The following is a 15,770-nucleotide window of genomic DNA, read 5'->3' on the forward strand; positions in this document are numbered from 1 at the left end:
ATAACCGGGGAGCCAAGAATGCCGCAACATGAAGTGTACTATTCTTTTGACTCGGTTCCAGCTCGTCCGGGAACCATTAGGACACCCACCATCCGTAGAAGCACTTTTCGTTCTCTCTCCAAACGAAATCCTTCGACTTTGCAACAAGAGTGGCTCGCATCTTTTCTTCATCTTCTGCCAGTTGGATATTTAGGTTTCCTGTTACGGGAAGATTCAACAGAAGAGCCACGCTTTCTAAGGAGAAAGTCATTTCACCCCACCTACATACGACTGTATGAGTGTCCGGACACCATCTGGATATAAAGGCAACTAAACCAGGAATATCCTTCCTAATTTGAAGATTTGCAGATGCCCTAACAACATCAATGATTTGTGCTCGGGTCAAGTTAGCACTTACGTGTTCCTGGATCACCATAAACTCAATCCATCTGTCGAAGGAGCGCAACGGGCTTTGACACATTCTAAAGTCAATATGGGAAGCAGAATACTCTCCTCTATGAAGACAAAACCGTATTACACTCTCTGGTCGGACTGAACGGGTCCTCCTTTCATCTTCTGAACCGGTCAAGAGGATCGACACGAAATTGGGATGATTTATTCAGGCTGCGGCAAGGGGCTTTGTGAAGAAGTCATCATCCGTGTTTGGCTTAGAACTACTAACGTATTTTGGTAAAGCAAGAGTTTGCCCGGGTGACATCTTGCCGGAGTTTCTTGTGTTGTTTTGCTAACAAGGTATCTACATCAAAAAGGCAAGACAAGAAGAAATTATCACCCACACACGGCTACACAAAAATAAAGGAAAACCCTAAGCAACTAGGTTTTCACAAACACACTGTCGCAGTTTTCATAACGAAAGTCTACAGGTCCACGAGAATCACATTTATGACTAAGTTCTACGAAGATATGGAAGAACAGTATTTTTTACGGATTCATGCGAAGCATATATACAGCTAGAGATTTGCATGACCAAAAAAAAACAAGGAAGAATTAATTTGAGAAAGAGCGCCAGAAGACATACCTGGAATGTTAACTCTCCCTACCACTTTGTTGCTAACACAAAGATATGGAGAAACAAAGGTACAAAATAAAGCGTGGATAACATCTTTTATAGGCGTGATAGTTGGAGACTTCGAATAAGGGAAGGATTCCCTTTTCAAAGACATGCATGAAGAAAGGCATTCGGGCCCGCAATAGCAAGCTTGGCCACTTCCCAAAAACGCACGCATCTTCCTTGCTAGCACCGGCCCTACCAAGTGCTCAATGTCGGCCTTGCCAAAATCCACGCCGGCCAGCCAATCCGCGCTAGCCATGCCTTCCTTGCCAACGCCATGCTCTGCCAAACGGCCCACGCCCATTGTAAGCTCATTTGTACTGACAAGCCCCATTCGTAAAAAGTTTATGCTAGCAGCTCCACCTCGCGTTCCAAAGCCTGGCCCCAAAGACACCTAGTCATATTGGGATTTGTGCAAAGCTACCATATGCGAGGATTGTGGATTCTTACTTACATCTCGAAAAAGGTCAGACAAATCTCCTCGGCCCTCTTTTACGACTTACTGTCTCAGTTCTATCCTCGTCTATCACCATCTTATGATTACCTCGCAACAAGGCCCCTGTTCCAAGCTCAGCAGGGGACATAACGTTGATGGTGGTTTTTGAAGAAAGGGTAAAACCATAAAACCTCGCGTATAGCATGACGTCACCGGTGACACTAGCACATTTATTAGAGCATTTAACGCGCTTATGTCAAAATTACCAGGGTACCCTTTTTTCAATACTAAATTAGGGTATCAATGCGCGAAACCCTAAGTTCACACATACGGCACAACCATTACGCAAAAAGCATGGCAAGCATGCCAAATGCACGCACCGTGCAATCATTGTGCAGAACATAGCAATTGCACGCACCGTGCAATCACTGCGCAAAAGCATGGCAATCATGCAACTCACACATGTCACGCAACATGCCAAATGCACGTACCGTGCAAACATCGCGCAGAAAATAGCAATTGCACGTACCGTGCGATCATTGCGCAAAAGCATGGCAAACATGCCAAAATGCACGCATTGTGCACTCATCACACAAAACATAGTAATTGCATGTACCATGCAATCATTATACAAAATATGGGAACCATGCTAAACCAAAAATAAACACGCAGGATATGGCAACCGTGCCAAAGCCTCCACACGCGCCATTGGCACATGCCGTGCAACCCTTGCAACCTGGCATGCAAAGTTGTGAAACCTAGGGCCAAAGCCGCCACACGCGCCATTAGCACATGTCGTGCAACCCTTGCAACCTGGCATGCCAAGCCGTGCAACCTAGGGCCAAAGCCGCCACACGTGCCATTGACACATGCCGTGCAACCCTTGCAACCTGGCATGCCAAGCCGTGCAACCTAGGGCCAAAGCCGCCACACGCGCCATTGCCACATGCCATGCAACCCTTGCAACCTGGCATGCCAAGCCGTGCAACCTAGGGGCCAAAGCCGCCACACGCGCCATTGGCACATGTCGTGCAACCCTTGCAACCTGGCATGCCAAGCCGTGCAACCTAGAGCCAAAGCCGCCACACGCGCCATTGGCACATGTTGTGCAACCCTTGCAACCTGGCATGCCAAGCCGTGCAACCTAGGGCCAAAGCCGCCACACGCGCCATTGGCACATGCCGTGCAACCCTTGCATCCTGGCATGCCAAGCCGTGCAGCCTAGGGCCAAAGCCGCCACACGCGTCATTGGCACATGTCGTGCAACCCTTGCAACCTGGCATGCCAAGCCATGCAACCTAGGTCCAAAGCCGCCACACGCGCCATTAGCACATGCCATGCAACCCTTGCAACTTGGGACGCCAAACCTAGGGCCAAAGCCGCCACACGCGCCATTGGCACATGCCATGCAACCCTTGCAACTTGGCATGCCTAGGGCCAAAGCCGCCACACACGCCATTGGAACATGCCATGCAACCCTTGCAACTTGGCATGCCAAGCCGTGCAACCTAGGGCCAAGGCATACCACACATGCCATTGGCACATGCCGTGCAACACTTGCATTTTGGCATTACCACTTGCACCTGACGTGCTACCCAGGACCAAGGCATGCCCGACATGCCACTAGTACATGCCGTGCAACCCTTGCACTTTGGCATGTCGCGCCTACATCAAAGGCCACGATTCCTCTTATACAAAATCTCGACCGTCGAAGGTCGCCACTGAGCCGACAAGTCTCTCAAGCTCAACTTATCAAACACCAGCGACATGCTACATGTTTTCCACGAAAACACTCGAGACATCAAAACGTATGTCACAAACAGGGGGATGCTCATTAGGGTTTTGGTTTGGCGGTCTACAGCGTGCGACATACACAAATGCCCGTTTCAAGAAGGTATAATAAGAATAAAACGGTTAGTACATGCAGGAAGTAATGGTGAAACGCTCTTTCATTATGGAACATCAATTCCATCAAATTCCATCAATGTCAGGCGTTACCACCTCTTCCCATTTAACTCATTCGTTTCTTTTCTTACGAGGCCAGAGTACGTTTCACTTAGACTTGTATAAATAGGTTTTACCTATTTCCACCAAAACACAAGTTTTTGGTCAGGGAGAAATACAACACTCAGAAAGGCGACTCTTGCTAGCTTTCATCTTATGATACAAGTCAAGTACTACTCTTCCAGAACTGCTCTGGTCTCAACACTCTCTTCGCTTCCCTCCCTAAACCAGCCCTTCTCCTCCTCTTTGTGACCGAAGCAAATCCGGAACGGCCATTTCTTGGTTTAGGCCAGATTTGTATAGATTGATCTCTCGAATCTAAAGTACTCCTGTGCAGTACATTTGTTTAGGGTTTAGATTTGTTTCTCACCCACTCACCGAAATTACCAAAATCAACAGAAACGGTTTTTGCCCATAAACACACAGACAACCAAAAAATTTGTTAACGAGGAAACCTCAAATGCAGAAAAACCCGGGACCTAGTCCAGATTGAATGCACACTATATTAAGCCGCTACAGACACTAGCCTACTCCAAGCTAACTCGGACTGGACTATAGTTGAACCCCAATCACTGTCCCACTGATCCAAGGTATAGTTGTACTCCCTACGCCTCTGATCCCAGCAGGATACTGCACACTTTATTCCCTTAGCTGATCTCACCCACAACTAAGAGTTGCTACGACCCAAAATCGCAGGCTTTAACAATACAAATCTGTCTCACACAGACAAGTCTATCAAAGGATCAATCTGTCTCCCACAGAAAAACCCTAAAGTTTTTGTTCCGTCTTTTGATAATAATCAAGGTGAACAGGAACCAATTGATAATCCAGTTTTATATTCCCGAAGAACAGCCTAGATTAATCAATCACCTCACAAAAATCTTAATCGTATGGTAGCGAAACAAGATGTTGTGGAATCACAAACAATGAGAAGAAGGTGTTTGTGATTACTATTTATATCTTGCCTATCGGAGAAATCAAACAATCTCTAGCCAATCAATATGATTGTACTATTACGATAGAAGATGCAAGATCAGATGACACAACTACGATAAAAGTAGTATCGGTCTGGCTTCACAATCCTAATGAAGTCTTCAAGTCGTTAACCTGGTTTTAGAAGAAGAAAACCAAGGGTTAAAGGAGAACCGACTCTAGCATGCAAACTAGTAGCACACATAAGGTGTGGGGATTAGTTTTGCAGAGTTTCTAGATTTCCCCTTATATAGTCTTTCAAATCAGGGTTTTGCCTTAGTTACAAAGCAATCAATATCCACCGTTAGATAAAAACCAGATTTAGATTCAAGCTAATATTTCTCAACCGTTAGACCGAAAACTTAGCTTGTCATACACAAATGACTGTACGCTTCTAGGTTTGTTAACCGCACCCAAACGTGTACATTGTTGGTTCAACAATAGTTTACCAAAAAAGTTAGCCATAAGAGCATTTCATACCAACCATGTTCTTCTTCACCATAACTAGTTCAAATGACTCAAATGAACTAGTTAAGAGAGTTGTTCAATTGCAAGGAAATCTTATGTAACTACACAAGACACAATTGAAGCAAAGATAATTTGATTCACAAGAATCGGTTCATGAACTTTAATAGCCACGGTTTGCAAAAGCATTCCTTAGTCTTTTAAGATTAAGTTCAGAGATCATCTTTAGATATATAAACTTCTCAAGTTCGCAGAATAGGCTCGCGGACTTAAGACACCGGACAGAGTTTACAAACTCCAGCAGAAATTCTCGGGTTTGAAAACTTCGCCGGTTCGCGGACTTGGTTCGCGGACTTGGTTCGCGGACTGGGTTCATGGACTTGGCTCACGCAAGTATTTTGTCAACTCCAGCAGAAATTCTCGGGTTTGAGAACTTCGGCAGTTCGCGAACCGAGTTCGCGGACTTGGCACTTGCCATACTTCCGGTTCTCTTGATCAACAAAGTTCGAGAACTTCGGTTCAAGGAATAAATTGGTTATGTAATCTAAACTCTCATTCCAATCATTGAAACATTCTTAGAGGACGTTATATAGTTGTTACACCATTATTCGTCAAAGCAATTTTCAAAGTGATTGAAACATTCATGACTTTCGTCACTAGGTAATGATAAACTTGGTCGAAGCGAAAATCTTACCAACACATATTTAGAGATATACATAGGCGAGGTATCCTCGGTTCGAAATGCCAAATGTATATAATCTAGTATATATATATATATATATATATATATATATAGCATACGAATTTTGTCTCAAAGAGTAGGAGATAGAATAGATAGACTTTTGAGTGACAGATAAGTTCAAGTCTCCACATACCTTTTTGTCCGGAAGTTCCACCGGTTCCTTGAGTAGTCCTTCTACTTGTATGATGAATCGCCATGAAGTCCTTAAGCTCAACTACACTTACTATCCTAGTCCGAGACTTAGCTATAAGAGACTAGAAATCAAGACTTATAGTTTTGATCACTAACATTGATAAACATGCTTGAGATAGCAACGCATGCGAGTTTGACTGAGCAGTGCTCTAACATCATCATCATCATCACCTCCTCTTGCATCTAGAATTTCTTGGTCATCATCATTTGTATCGGATTTAGTTTGTTCTTTCGGATTAGGTTCACAGATTTGGAGCATTCCCGGTTCACATATGTCCCTTTAAGTGCTGCAATCAAGAGTTTGTCACCTTTGCGAGGAGGTTTTGAAGGAAGAGTAACATTATCTTTCATTGCTTGACCTTTTTGAGCCTAAAGAATAATATAATATATAAGGAATCAATTGAAATTCGAATCTACAAATTATAAATTCAGAAACTTTGCAAATGCATTGTAATTAGTCGGCAAGGTCGAGAATGCAAAAGAATGACAACTAACAATCTTATACCCAAGGTCGTCACGTCAACAGATTCAAAAGCATGACGACTAACAACAAAATAGGACACATGATTATTATTTTTGCAATTATTGGGCGTCATGGTCGAAAATTCACCAATATGACGATCAACACCTAGTCGGAAAGTTAGGTTTTAAAAACTGTGACAACTAACTCACATTTGAAGACATGTATCCAAGTGTTTGGAAGTTATTGGTCATCATGGTCAAAATTGCACCAAAGTGACGACCAACACATATTCGTCAAATTAGGTTTTCTAAACCTTGATGATTAATAACACATTTGAACGCATGAAAACAAAGATTTGGCAGTTGATAATTGTCATGCTTAGATTTTCAAAACTTGACGAATTTTCATTTTACATATACAGTTGTCAAGGTTTTTGTATGAATACCATGCCGACTTTGCGATTGTAACATGAAAAATCGTCATGGTAGGTAAAGATATACCATGACAATTATATAACTGCAATTCTACAATTTTGATTTTTTGACCTAATTTGACATTCAACCAACAAAAGAAAGTAGTAGATTGAGTTTATATCATCACTTACTTTCTCAATCTCGCCAATTCTTCGCTTTCAGAGGTTTCTTCACCAACTGATTTATTTTCCATTTGTATTGTTGCATTTGCTTTCGAATTTCAGGGTCAGGACATTTAGGGCTTCTAGTAGTTTGCTTGAAACGATTCTGCATGTTTGAAATGATTAATCGTCGATGAAATTCTCTAATCGACTATTACGACGAATTAATCAATGACTTTTTCCGTTTCAAAAGGATAGAAAATGATAAAGACAGATGGAGAGGGGATCGAAAGGTCGTTAGGGTAGAGAAATAAGGTGAATACGAAATGAAATCGGTATTACCAATGAGTTAGTTTTAATTAGAATTGGTAAGGGTAGTTTTGTAACTTTACCCCTTTTCGACACCCCTTAGGCTTGCTTCTAATTCCACTTAAATTTCTATATACCCCAATCCTGTGATTTTTTAGATATATCTAAGAAATCTTAGGTGACAGACAATAACATCAGTTTTTAAAGATACCCGAACTTCATTGGAAATTATCTTAATGATTAATGATGGGTTGCTAGATAACCTAGCTCCCATAAGTTATCCAGAAAAAATTAACAAAAAATAAACGACTTGACATTTAACTTGGACCGAATCAACAGCCAAATCAAATTCAAATCTCAAATCGGTTTTTTTTTTCATTTTTTTTTATAAAAAAAGAGGTAACCCTCATATTACAAATATAAATGAACCATAACATCCATAGTTTGAGGTTTGATAAATTATTACACCTTGATTCCAGTTCTGTATATTTAGATAAGTTAGAATCACCCATAAAGCATTTCCTGACGAGTTATGTTTAATAACATACTTGTTACAAAATACTGTTAATTTATCTGCCCAAATTATGTTTGATCTCATAACTAAAGTAAAGGATTGAACTAGAAAATTGATATCAAATTTTGTGTTGTTGCTGAAATCTGCACTAACTTTGTATCTTTATTTTCTTGACTTTACGTACTTTTATATAAGCAACAATAGAGTAGGTTCTGAATCGCTTCTGAAACTAATGGTGTGTCCACTCCATTCTGTGGCCCATTTGAAAGCTGCCTCAGCTCCTTCCTTTTCCAGTTGATCTCTGGTTGTTGTTGTAGAATGTATCCCTCTTGCTTCTATGATAAACCTTGTATAATCACATAAAGTTAGCCCAATTCCAGTGTTTGCATTATAATTCATCATAGTTAGTGCTATGTTGATCTTTATGTCTAGTCATCCTATTTGTTCTTCCATCTGTTGTGTTGTCACTTTCAGAGTTTCATCTTTGAGGGGATTATAAAACATAGATTGCATTATGTTGTAATCAGGGTTGTTCACTGTCAAGTAACTGTTTAAGTATTTTACAATGTTATTAGATATATTGACACTAGTTTGGCTTTCCTTCTTAAAAGTTATGTTACATCTCGATCACTTTCCAAATATGCCATATGATAACACCACAAAGCACTTGACAATCTACCCCATACCCACCTCTATCAGGATTTTCAAAACGGTTATTTATCCATTCATGAAAAAAGTTTGTGCCACTAGTAATAAATTGCATGTCAAAATTAAAGTGCATCCAAACCTGTTAGAAAAACTACATTCAAGAAATCAGTGGGTTAAAGTTTCCCGAGTCCTTGACCATTCCTACAAAGATTACAAGTAGTATTTATGTTTGGAATAAAAGCCGCGACTCTCATACTATTAGGAAGTATAGAGTGAGCATCTTTCCATATGAAGTTTTTAACTGATGGAGTAACTTTCATGCTCCAAATGTTGTGCCAGTTTTGATTTATGTAGAGTTAATGTGATCATACAGAGATTTCACTGAGAAGATTCATGTTCTACTTAGGTTCCAGTGAGGAGTATCCTCTCTGTCCAAAGTAGGGATGTTAATTTCCTTAATCTTTTCAACAATACAACTGTCAAAACATTTATCAAGCTTGTCTACATCCCACTTCTTTGTAGGAGTAAACATATCACTAACTTTTGTAAGATTTTCAGTTTCTAGAAGAGGTTTAAAATATGGGGGTTCGGTGTGTAGGATCCAAAAATCTTCCCATATATCAATGTTTGTTCGATTTCCAATCTCCCAGAATGATTTTTTATTTGGTTGATACCAGTTAGTAAACCTTTCCAAATCCAGCTATCATTTCTACTCGGTATAGAGTTTATGTGGAGAATATCATTGTTAGGAAAATAATTAGTTTTAAGAATAGTGGCACATAAAGACTCGGGGTTTTCTTTGAGTCTCCACCCCATTTTAGCAATCATTGCCGAATTGAAGTTTTGAACATTTTTGATTCCTAATCCTCCATCCTCAAGAGATCTAGCTATAGAATCTCAATTTTGAAGACAAACTTCTTTCTTACCGTTTTCATTAAGCCGTTTTCATTTTTTTCCCCACCAATGATTTCTTTGGAGTTTTGTCATGTCATTACAGATCTTAACGGGTATCTTAAAACAATTCGTTTGACAGACATACAAGGTAATAGTTACAAACAATTCATTTAAAAACCATTAGGGTTAGCCTCTGAAATTACTCCTTCGGTCCTTCCACGGGTGGAGAGGGCCTCCCACTCCCTCATTTTGAATGAGTATCCCCATAGGGGTTTCTTTTAGGAAGATGCATTCGCACATAAGAAATTTGACTCGAAGCACGCCATCCTCCCATCTGATCTATAGTGTTTTCTTCTTTTGGCCCTGTCCTGGGATCTAGAATAGAATCTAGATCACCAAACTGAACTACCAAAGATTATCTTCGAAAGAAAAAAATTGAAAAAGTAGGCGACTTTTGGTTATCCACTTTTCATTGTGTCATGACCTTTTTTTTTTTTTTTTTTTGAAGAACTTGTGTCATGAGACTGACTGTTAAGTAGTAGTATTTATCTATTTGACCTCACACAAACATTGTTGAGAAATAAGCACTTTTCTTGGCTGTTCAAAAATCAATAAAGACATCTGAATCTGATCCATAAGATATGGTGTATCCAGCTTTCTTCTTCTTGTTCATAGTTGACTATTGTTCATAGTTGACTATTTAAAAAGTTCTTTGTTAGGCTGCCAGATAACTTTTCTTTCTGTTCACTCAGATGGGGACTATGGATACCAACAATCCAAAAAGCTAATACCCAAATCAGGCTCGGATCAGTCTCACAACGATATGAATGTTACGAAGTGCTCCATGTATATAATAATACCACAGAGATTTCGTAAACTACGCAACCTCAGAGATTTCAGGACAGAAAGCACTTGCTTCATCTTGTCCTGAAATTTGAAAAGATGCTTCTTGATTTATCCATTACAACCATGAAACAAGCCATGCTATGCAGCAATGCCATCCATAACGATGTACAGGACAACCACTTCTTTTTTTTGGTTGAATAGATGAAGGTATTGTGTCACAGTTTATACAAACTATAAACCCCTATAGTATTTAATAACAACTAAAATCTAACTTGCCAGATGATTTATTACTGCATCAACCAAAACTAGCAGATGTAACCACCACATACATATGATCCCTTTTTAAGTAACAAGTAGAACTCTAAGAGCAAATCAGTGTCGTCGACAAAATTACCCAGCTGCCTGAAAATCCCCAAAATCATCTTCTGGAATGGCATCATTATCCAGAGACAATAATTCCGTTGATTGATTATCTTTGGTGGAATGTAAAGTGGACTCATCCTTGGCAGTTCCATCCAGACTGAAGTTTGTTGGAAATGTCGCTGGAGGTTTTTGAATGACATTCCCAGGCGAGAGCGGTGCAGGTGGAGGTGGTGGTAAACAGATTCCGGAGAGTTCTTTCTTGCCAGTCTTATCATCTTGTGGGAGATTGTTGAGACCCTGCTCGAAAAATCTGGACCTTACACTGCCGCCTCCTTTCTTATCCTAGACACAATGGAATGTTATGAGTAACAACCTTGCTCCACATATTCGTGAAAGTATATAAGCAGCTGACATTAATTGTAACTAAATATGGTAGTTCATCATATTGTTCACATAGCATCATACTTCCTGCTCCACGCCAGTAATTGTACTTTTACTCGTTAAACATATTTCAGCTTACCAAGTCGCTGGACGAAACTGAAGTTTCATAAATAAAGAGCAGTATCATCAAAGTAAGCAAAGATCTTACATTTTTTAATTGGAGCACAATGGTTTCCCCTTCTTTTAGACTGTAATCAACTGATTCAGTTTTTTGGTACCGCTGCTCCATCTCTTCAGCAGTCTTCTTTTTGTTCAAATATCTTGCAAAACCATTTATAAGAAACATTAGTGTGGTAAACGAGTAATTGCGTTCCGAAAAATTGCATAAGACGGTTAAAATTTCTTGATGGCTTTTTAACACTAAACGAGTAATTACTTCATATGATCATGAAGAGCAGCTTGAAAGTCATAACCTTCTGTTCTTTCTCGAAACCCTATGCCAATAAAAGCATGTCGAACACGACCACCTGGACCGTCAAAGTTAATAAGAAATAGGTTCACAGTTAAATTGAACTAGGATACGAAAAAGGCATACAAAGCAGGACAGATAATAATAATATAGTTTAAGATCTCATGTGGCTGACATTAGCAGTAAGTTTAATACAGTAAAAATAGGAACAGAGAGCCAGAAATGGAAAGAAACAAATATCACACTAGTTTGGATTGGGTTTAGGTTTTAGTATTTGGGTTGGGTTGCTTCCTTATTTGTTTTTCCCTTTTTAAAGTTTATGTGTCAGACCTGACTACTAGGACTTCTCAGCACCACTTCTAATCAGTATCATAAAGCACGAATCTTCTTGAGATTTGACAGGCGAGTTCAAGACATTCATTAACAATGGCACCAGGTCTGCATCCAGCTATTAAGGAATTGCCCCATAAACATACCATAGATGTAAACCACACGACATGGTTGAAGATGGCTATATATTATTGTCTCCATTTTCCCCAAGACTAATGTTCACATAAAACACGCAATTTAGCATACATCACACACGCACGGTGAATACAGACTTCCATATTAGAGAAAAAACAATTGATCTACCACGCCCATTAGAAAGTTTGATATCCTAAGAGTTGCTATCTCTCACAGAGTATTAGAGCATATAGATTGGTTGACACGTAAGAATGAAGAAGCATTGTAGCACTTCTGCAAGAACCTATATGTTTTGACATGGTAAGTTGGACCATAGGACTAGTTGATAAGATGTAATTTGATTATCCAGAAGGTTGAGTAATGGAACACATATAGAACAACCTTTTAGTAAAAATGTTTTTATTTACAAGTATAGATAATGAATATATAATAAACTGTAATATGACTGATGCACCGGAAATAAGGTCTTACCAATATTCTCTTCTACACGAAGAACAAAGTACCTGGAAAAGCAATGAACAGAAAATCAGCTGCTATGCAGGTATAAAATTATGGTAACCATTTTCAGACCTATGACAAAGAGTCTAAAGTTCCAACTCCAAACACAAAATTGAAACACATAGAACAGCTTATATGACGTAGTTCATATGCAGAGTGATCCCTATAATACTTAAGATTACACATTATTCAATGAATTACAATGGAGACTAATTTGGACAAACCTGCTGCTGTCAATTACAGCCTCCACAGGATGTGGCTCTCCGCTTCTCAGAAATGCCCGAGCATAAAGCTCTCCTGGTTTGAATTCAGATGGCCATTAGAAAATAAAGGATATGCTACATAATTAGTAGTAAATAAAAAAAAGAAAGAAGGCCTACCTGAGGTCTTATCTTCAAGTTTGATGATGCACTCTTCTCCCTTGCTAATAACTTTCAATGACCCCTCCCATGCCCATTTATTAACATTCCATTCTTCGGCCCTAAAGGTAGAGTTTGAAAAAAAATCAATCTCATCCCTAGGTGAGATTTTTTTTTTACTAAAGCTAATAACAATCTATGTTGAATGTTCCTGAAATTATGATGTATAAAATCTCTAAAACAGATTTAATTCACAGATGAAGTATCAGTTATAAAAGCACACGATTAGAAAGTGAAAATGGGGAAGGAATAAACTCAAATTTCCTTTGAAAATTCTTCACCATGTAAAGCTTAAACAAGGATCAGAAAAGGGTAACAAAGGGACAGCTAAAAGTAGCTACATACATCAGCTACATGTAATATATGTGAAACTGCACCACTGTTTACAATGCAGCATTGTACACCAAAATATGTGGTGAACATCATGATACATTACAACCATATGCATATACCTGAATAAATAAGAACACAAGTCGAGCATATATTAACACACTAAATGATACGACTACAACTAAAGCTGAGATAAACCTGTACGAAGCGGCACTCATCCGTGGGGGTATCTGTAAAACACATAAAATGTATCAGCTATTATTAGTTTCTATCAACAGTTAAAAAGTTAAAGAATTATCCACCCCCAAATAGAAAATAATATAGGATACACAAGTTGATCAAACGGATAGGGACTCCCACTTTCTTTTTATTTTGCAGTTGCAATTTGTTTTTTGCGAGAACAATCCAATATAACTCGAAGCTGATAAATTTTAATGTTCTAACTCAAAATAACCAATATAGAGGAAGCACAGGCAATTAGGCTAAGTAAATCCTCCGAAGCAACAATGACCATAATGGACACAAGTAAAATAATGAAATCAAGGCAATGTAGTTTGAGGTAAAGTCTCAAGCGCTATAGCAATATGATTTGATTGTCTAACCCCAAACTATTAACTCCTGAGGAAATTTTTATCCTTTGCAATGTATATCTCCTAATCCTTCTAAATACAAAGATTCATACTTCAATTTGCAAGCAGAAGTTTATCGAATTTGCATGAGTTACATGACAAACTAAAATTGCCCATTTCCAATTTCAGTCAAATGAACCCTAAACCCTAATTTTATTTAACACTACTAAGTTCTTTATAAAGTAAAGAAAACCACATTCGATATAAACTAGAATAAACCAAATTTAATGAGATGTGGTTAGGTGAAAACACAAGATCGGAAGAAATAATAAATACATACCAAATAAACGTAGCATTCTGAGACTTGAAACAGAATCAGCTCTGCTGCTTCTATATCTTCTTCTTGTTGTTGTTGTTTTTGTTCTTTAACTCCATCATGATCATCTAATTTATCAGATGTTTTCTCCATGAAAGATCAAACCTCGTTCCTAATTCTCGTGACAGAAATTGAGGAGGGAGAAAGAGAGTAACAAACCAAGGAAGTGGAGCTGTGGAAGAGGGGATTGTTTTGCTGTAACTGTAAGTATCCAAAACACGGAAATGAACAACCGTGGAAGGAATCATGACTTACAAATATGAGGAGAAAAGTCTTATTCTTTGTTTTGTTTTTTTTTCTCTATGGGCGTATGGCCAGTGGAACGTTACTTGACGGCTGTGATTGACTGATTTTATGATATCTGAGAACTTGGGTGCTAAATAGCAAAGATGAAATTAAATTGACGGCTCGGATGAAGTCAACAAGAAAATATGAGATTTAGATTATTCATTAACTTCGCATGTGTTTTTCTTTTTCTTTTTATTGAACTCGTATAAATATAAATATAAACGGCTTGGATTTAAGGGGGGAAAAGTATACTTCGCTTGTGTTTGGGTTAACGACACTATCTCATAGGGTCAGTCTCTTGATCTTATACTCTTCGAATCGGGCGACTGCCGAGTTGACTCAATCTTCACCGTCTCAAATGCTTGAGATCAATCTTTCAAAAACTAAAAATAAGTTAAATCTTAATTGTTAATCCAGTTGATCAAACTCAGATGAGAACTATCAATTAAGACAAGTGATTGATCTTGTTGTTTCTATACAGTTCTTTTGAATGAATTTTCGTTTCTAATTGGTTTTTTATCGTAAGTTTTCGGAAGGTTTGAGTTCTGTTTTGAATTTAATTCGATCTTCTTTGTTTTAATGGATCTAATTGCAGCCTGAATTTTTAGAGCTATCCAACAAAGGGCAAAATTCCCTGAACCTAGTTTTCCTCCTACCGGATTCCATGGCTATGAAATCTGCTATGAGGGTTTTGCTAGATCCTCTTCTAAGGATGTTGAACATGTGTTTCAACTCAGCGATTCTAAGAATAGACATCTGGTGGAAGCTGATCGGCACGTGTAGTCCAAAAGTTGAAGTTTCAGAAGAATTATGTTCATGCAAAGATTGTTTATTGGAAGTTGAGTATACGAGGAGGTAATCATTGTTTTCTGTAAAAAAAAAAGAAAAAGAAAAGAAGAGATCTTTGACATAAGAAAAAAGAATAAATATTTACTTAATAGGCGGTATTAGATATTACATGAGAAATTTAGAAAATCTTATGCAAGTGGCAACTAGCTTGGAAGATAGAGTGTTGAAGTGTGTTTTCCTCTGTAATATGTATGAAATCAGAGACAGAAGAAAATCATATTCTCAACTTGTTTGCTCTCAAAGAAACTTCATAGTTCTAATCCCTGTTCTGCAAAAACATGTTCTTACAACAATGGGAGATTTAATAATGTCTCTAGGTTTAAGAAAGGTGGTGGATTTAATGGAAGAAATGGCTAATTTATCAGATAAAGGAAATGCTTGAGCTTATATCAAAAATGGAGAATCTATGCAATTGGTTGGAAAAGTGTTCAAGGAAGTAGGATTTTACCATAGAGCGCTCAAGCATGATGAAGTAAGGAGAAGTTTGAAGAACAGTTGGAATCTCAATTTGAAACTGGAGGTATGGGAATCAAAAGTTGATAATATGTTTTATCTTACATTTGAAGATCCAAATGAATTTGCTAAAGTGGTGATGGATGTGGCCTCTGTAGAAGGTATACTATTAACTTTTAGAGAAAAGATATAACAAGTTA

General features: G+C 38.6%; 1 protein-coding gene across 1 annotated transcript; it reads right to left on the bottom strand.

Annotated features, from left to right (window-relative positions):
* Positions 1-10,276: 10,276 nt before the first annotated feature.
* LOC113308432 (NECAP-like protein CG9132) lies at positions 10,277-14,220 on the bottom strand. Its single transcript, XM_026556899.1, has 8 exons — positions 13,945-14,220; positions 13,234-13,265; positions 12,667-12,767; positions 12,511-12,583; positions 12,260-12,291; positions 11,291-11,381; positions 11,063-11,174; positions 10,277-10,815 (listed from the first exon to the last, which is right to left on the bottom strand). Exons 1-8 carry the CDS (start codon positions 14,071-14,073, stop codon positions 10,501-10,503), a joined length of 885 nt encoding a protein of 294 aa, XP_026412684.1. The 5' UTR covers positions 14,074-14,220; the 3' UTR covers positions 10,277-10,500.
* Positions 14,221-15,770: the final 1,550 nt, after the last annotated feature.

Source organism: Papaver somniferum, chromosome 1 (assembly GCF_003573695.1).
Source record: "Papaver somniferum cultivar HN1 chromosome 1, ASM357369v1, whole genome shotgun sequence".
Classification (NCBI taxonomy): domain Eukaryota; kingdom Viridiplantae; phylum Streptophyta; class Magnoliopsida; order Ranunculales; family Papaveraceae; genus Papaver; species Papaver somniferum.

Coding starts and splice junctions, on each gene's coding strand:
- LOC113308432 (XM_026556899.1), bottom strand. CDS start 14,073: ATGGAGAAAACATCTGATAAATTAGATGATCATGATGGAGTTAAAGAA. Junction 12,584..12,666: donor ACTTGAAGATAAGACCTCAG/GTAGGCCTTCTT, acceptor AATTCAAACCAG/GAGAGCTTTATGCTCGGGCA. Junction 10,816..11,062: donor TTGTGCTCCAATTAAAAAAT/GTAAGATCTTTG, acceptor CATTGTGTCTAG/GATAAGAAAGGAGGCGGCAG.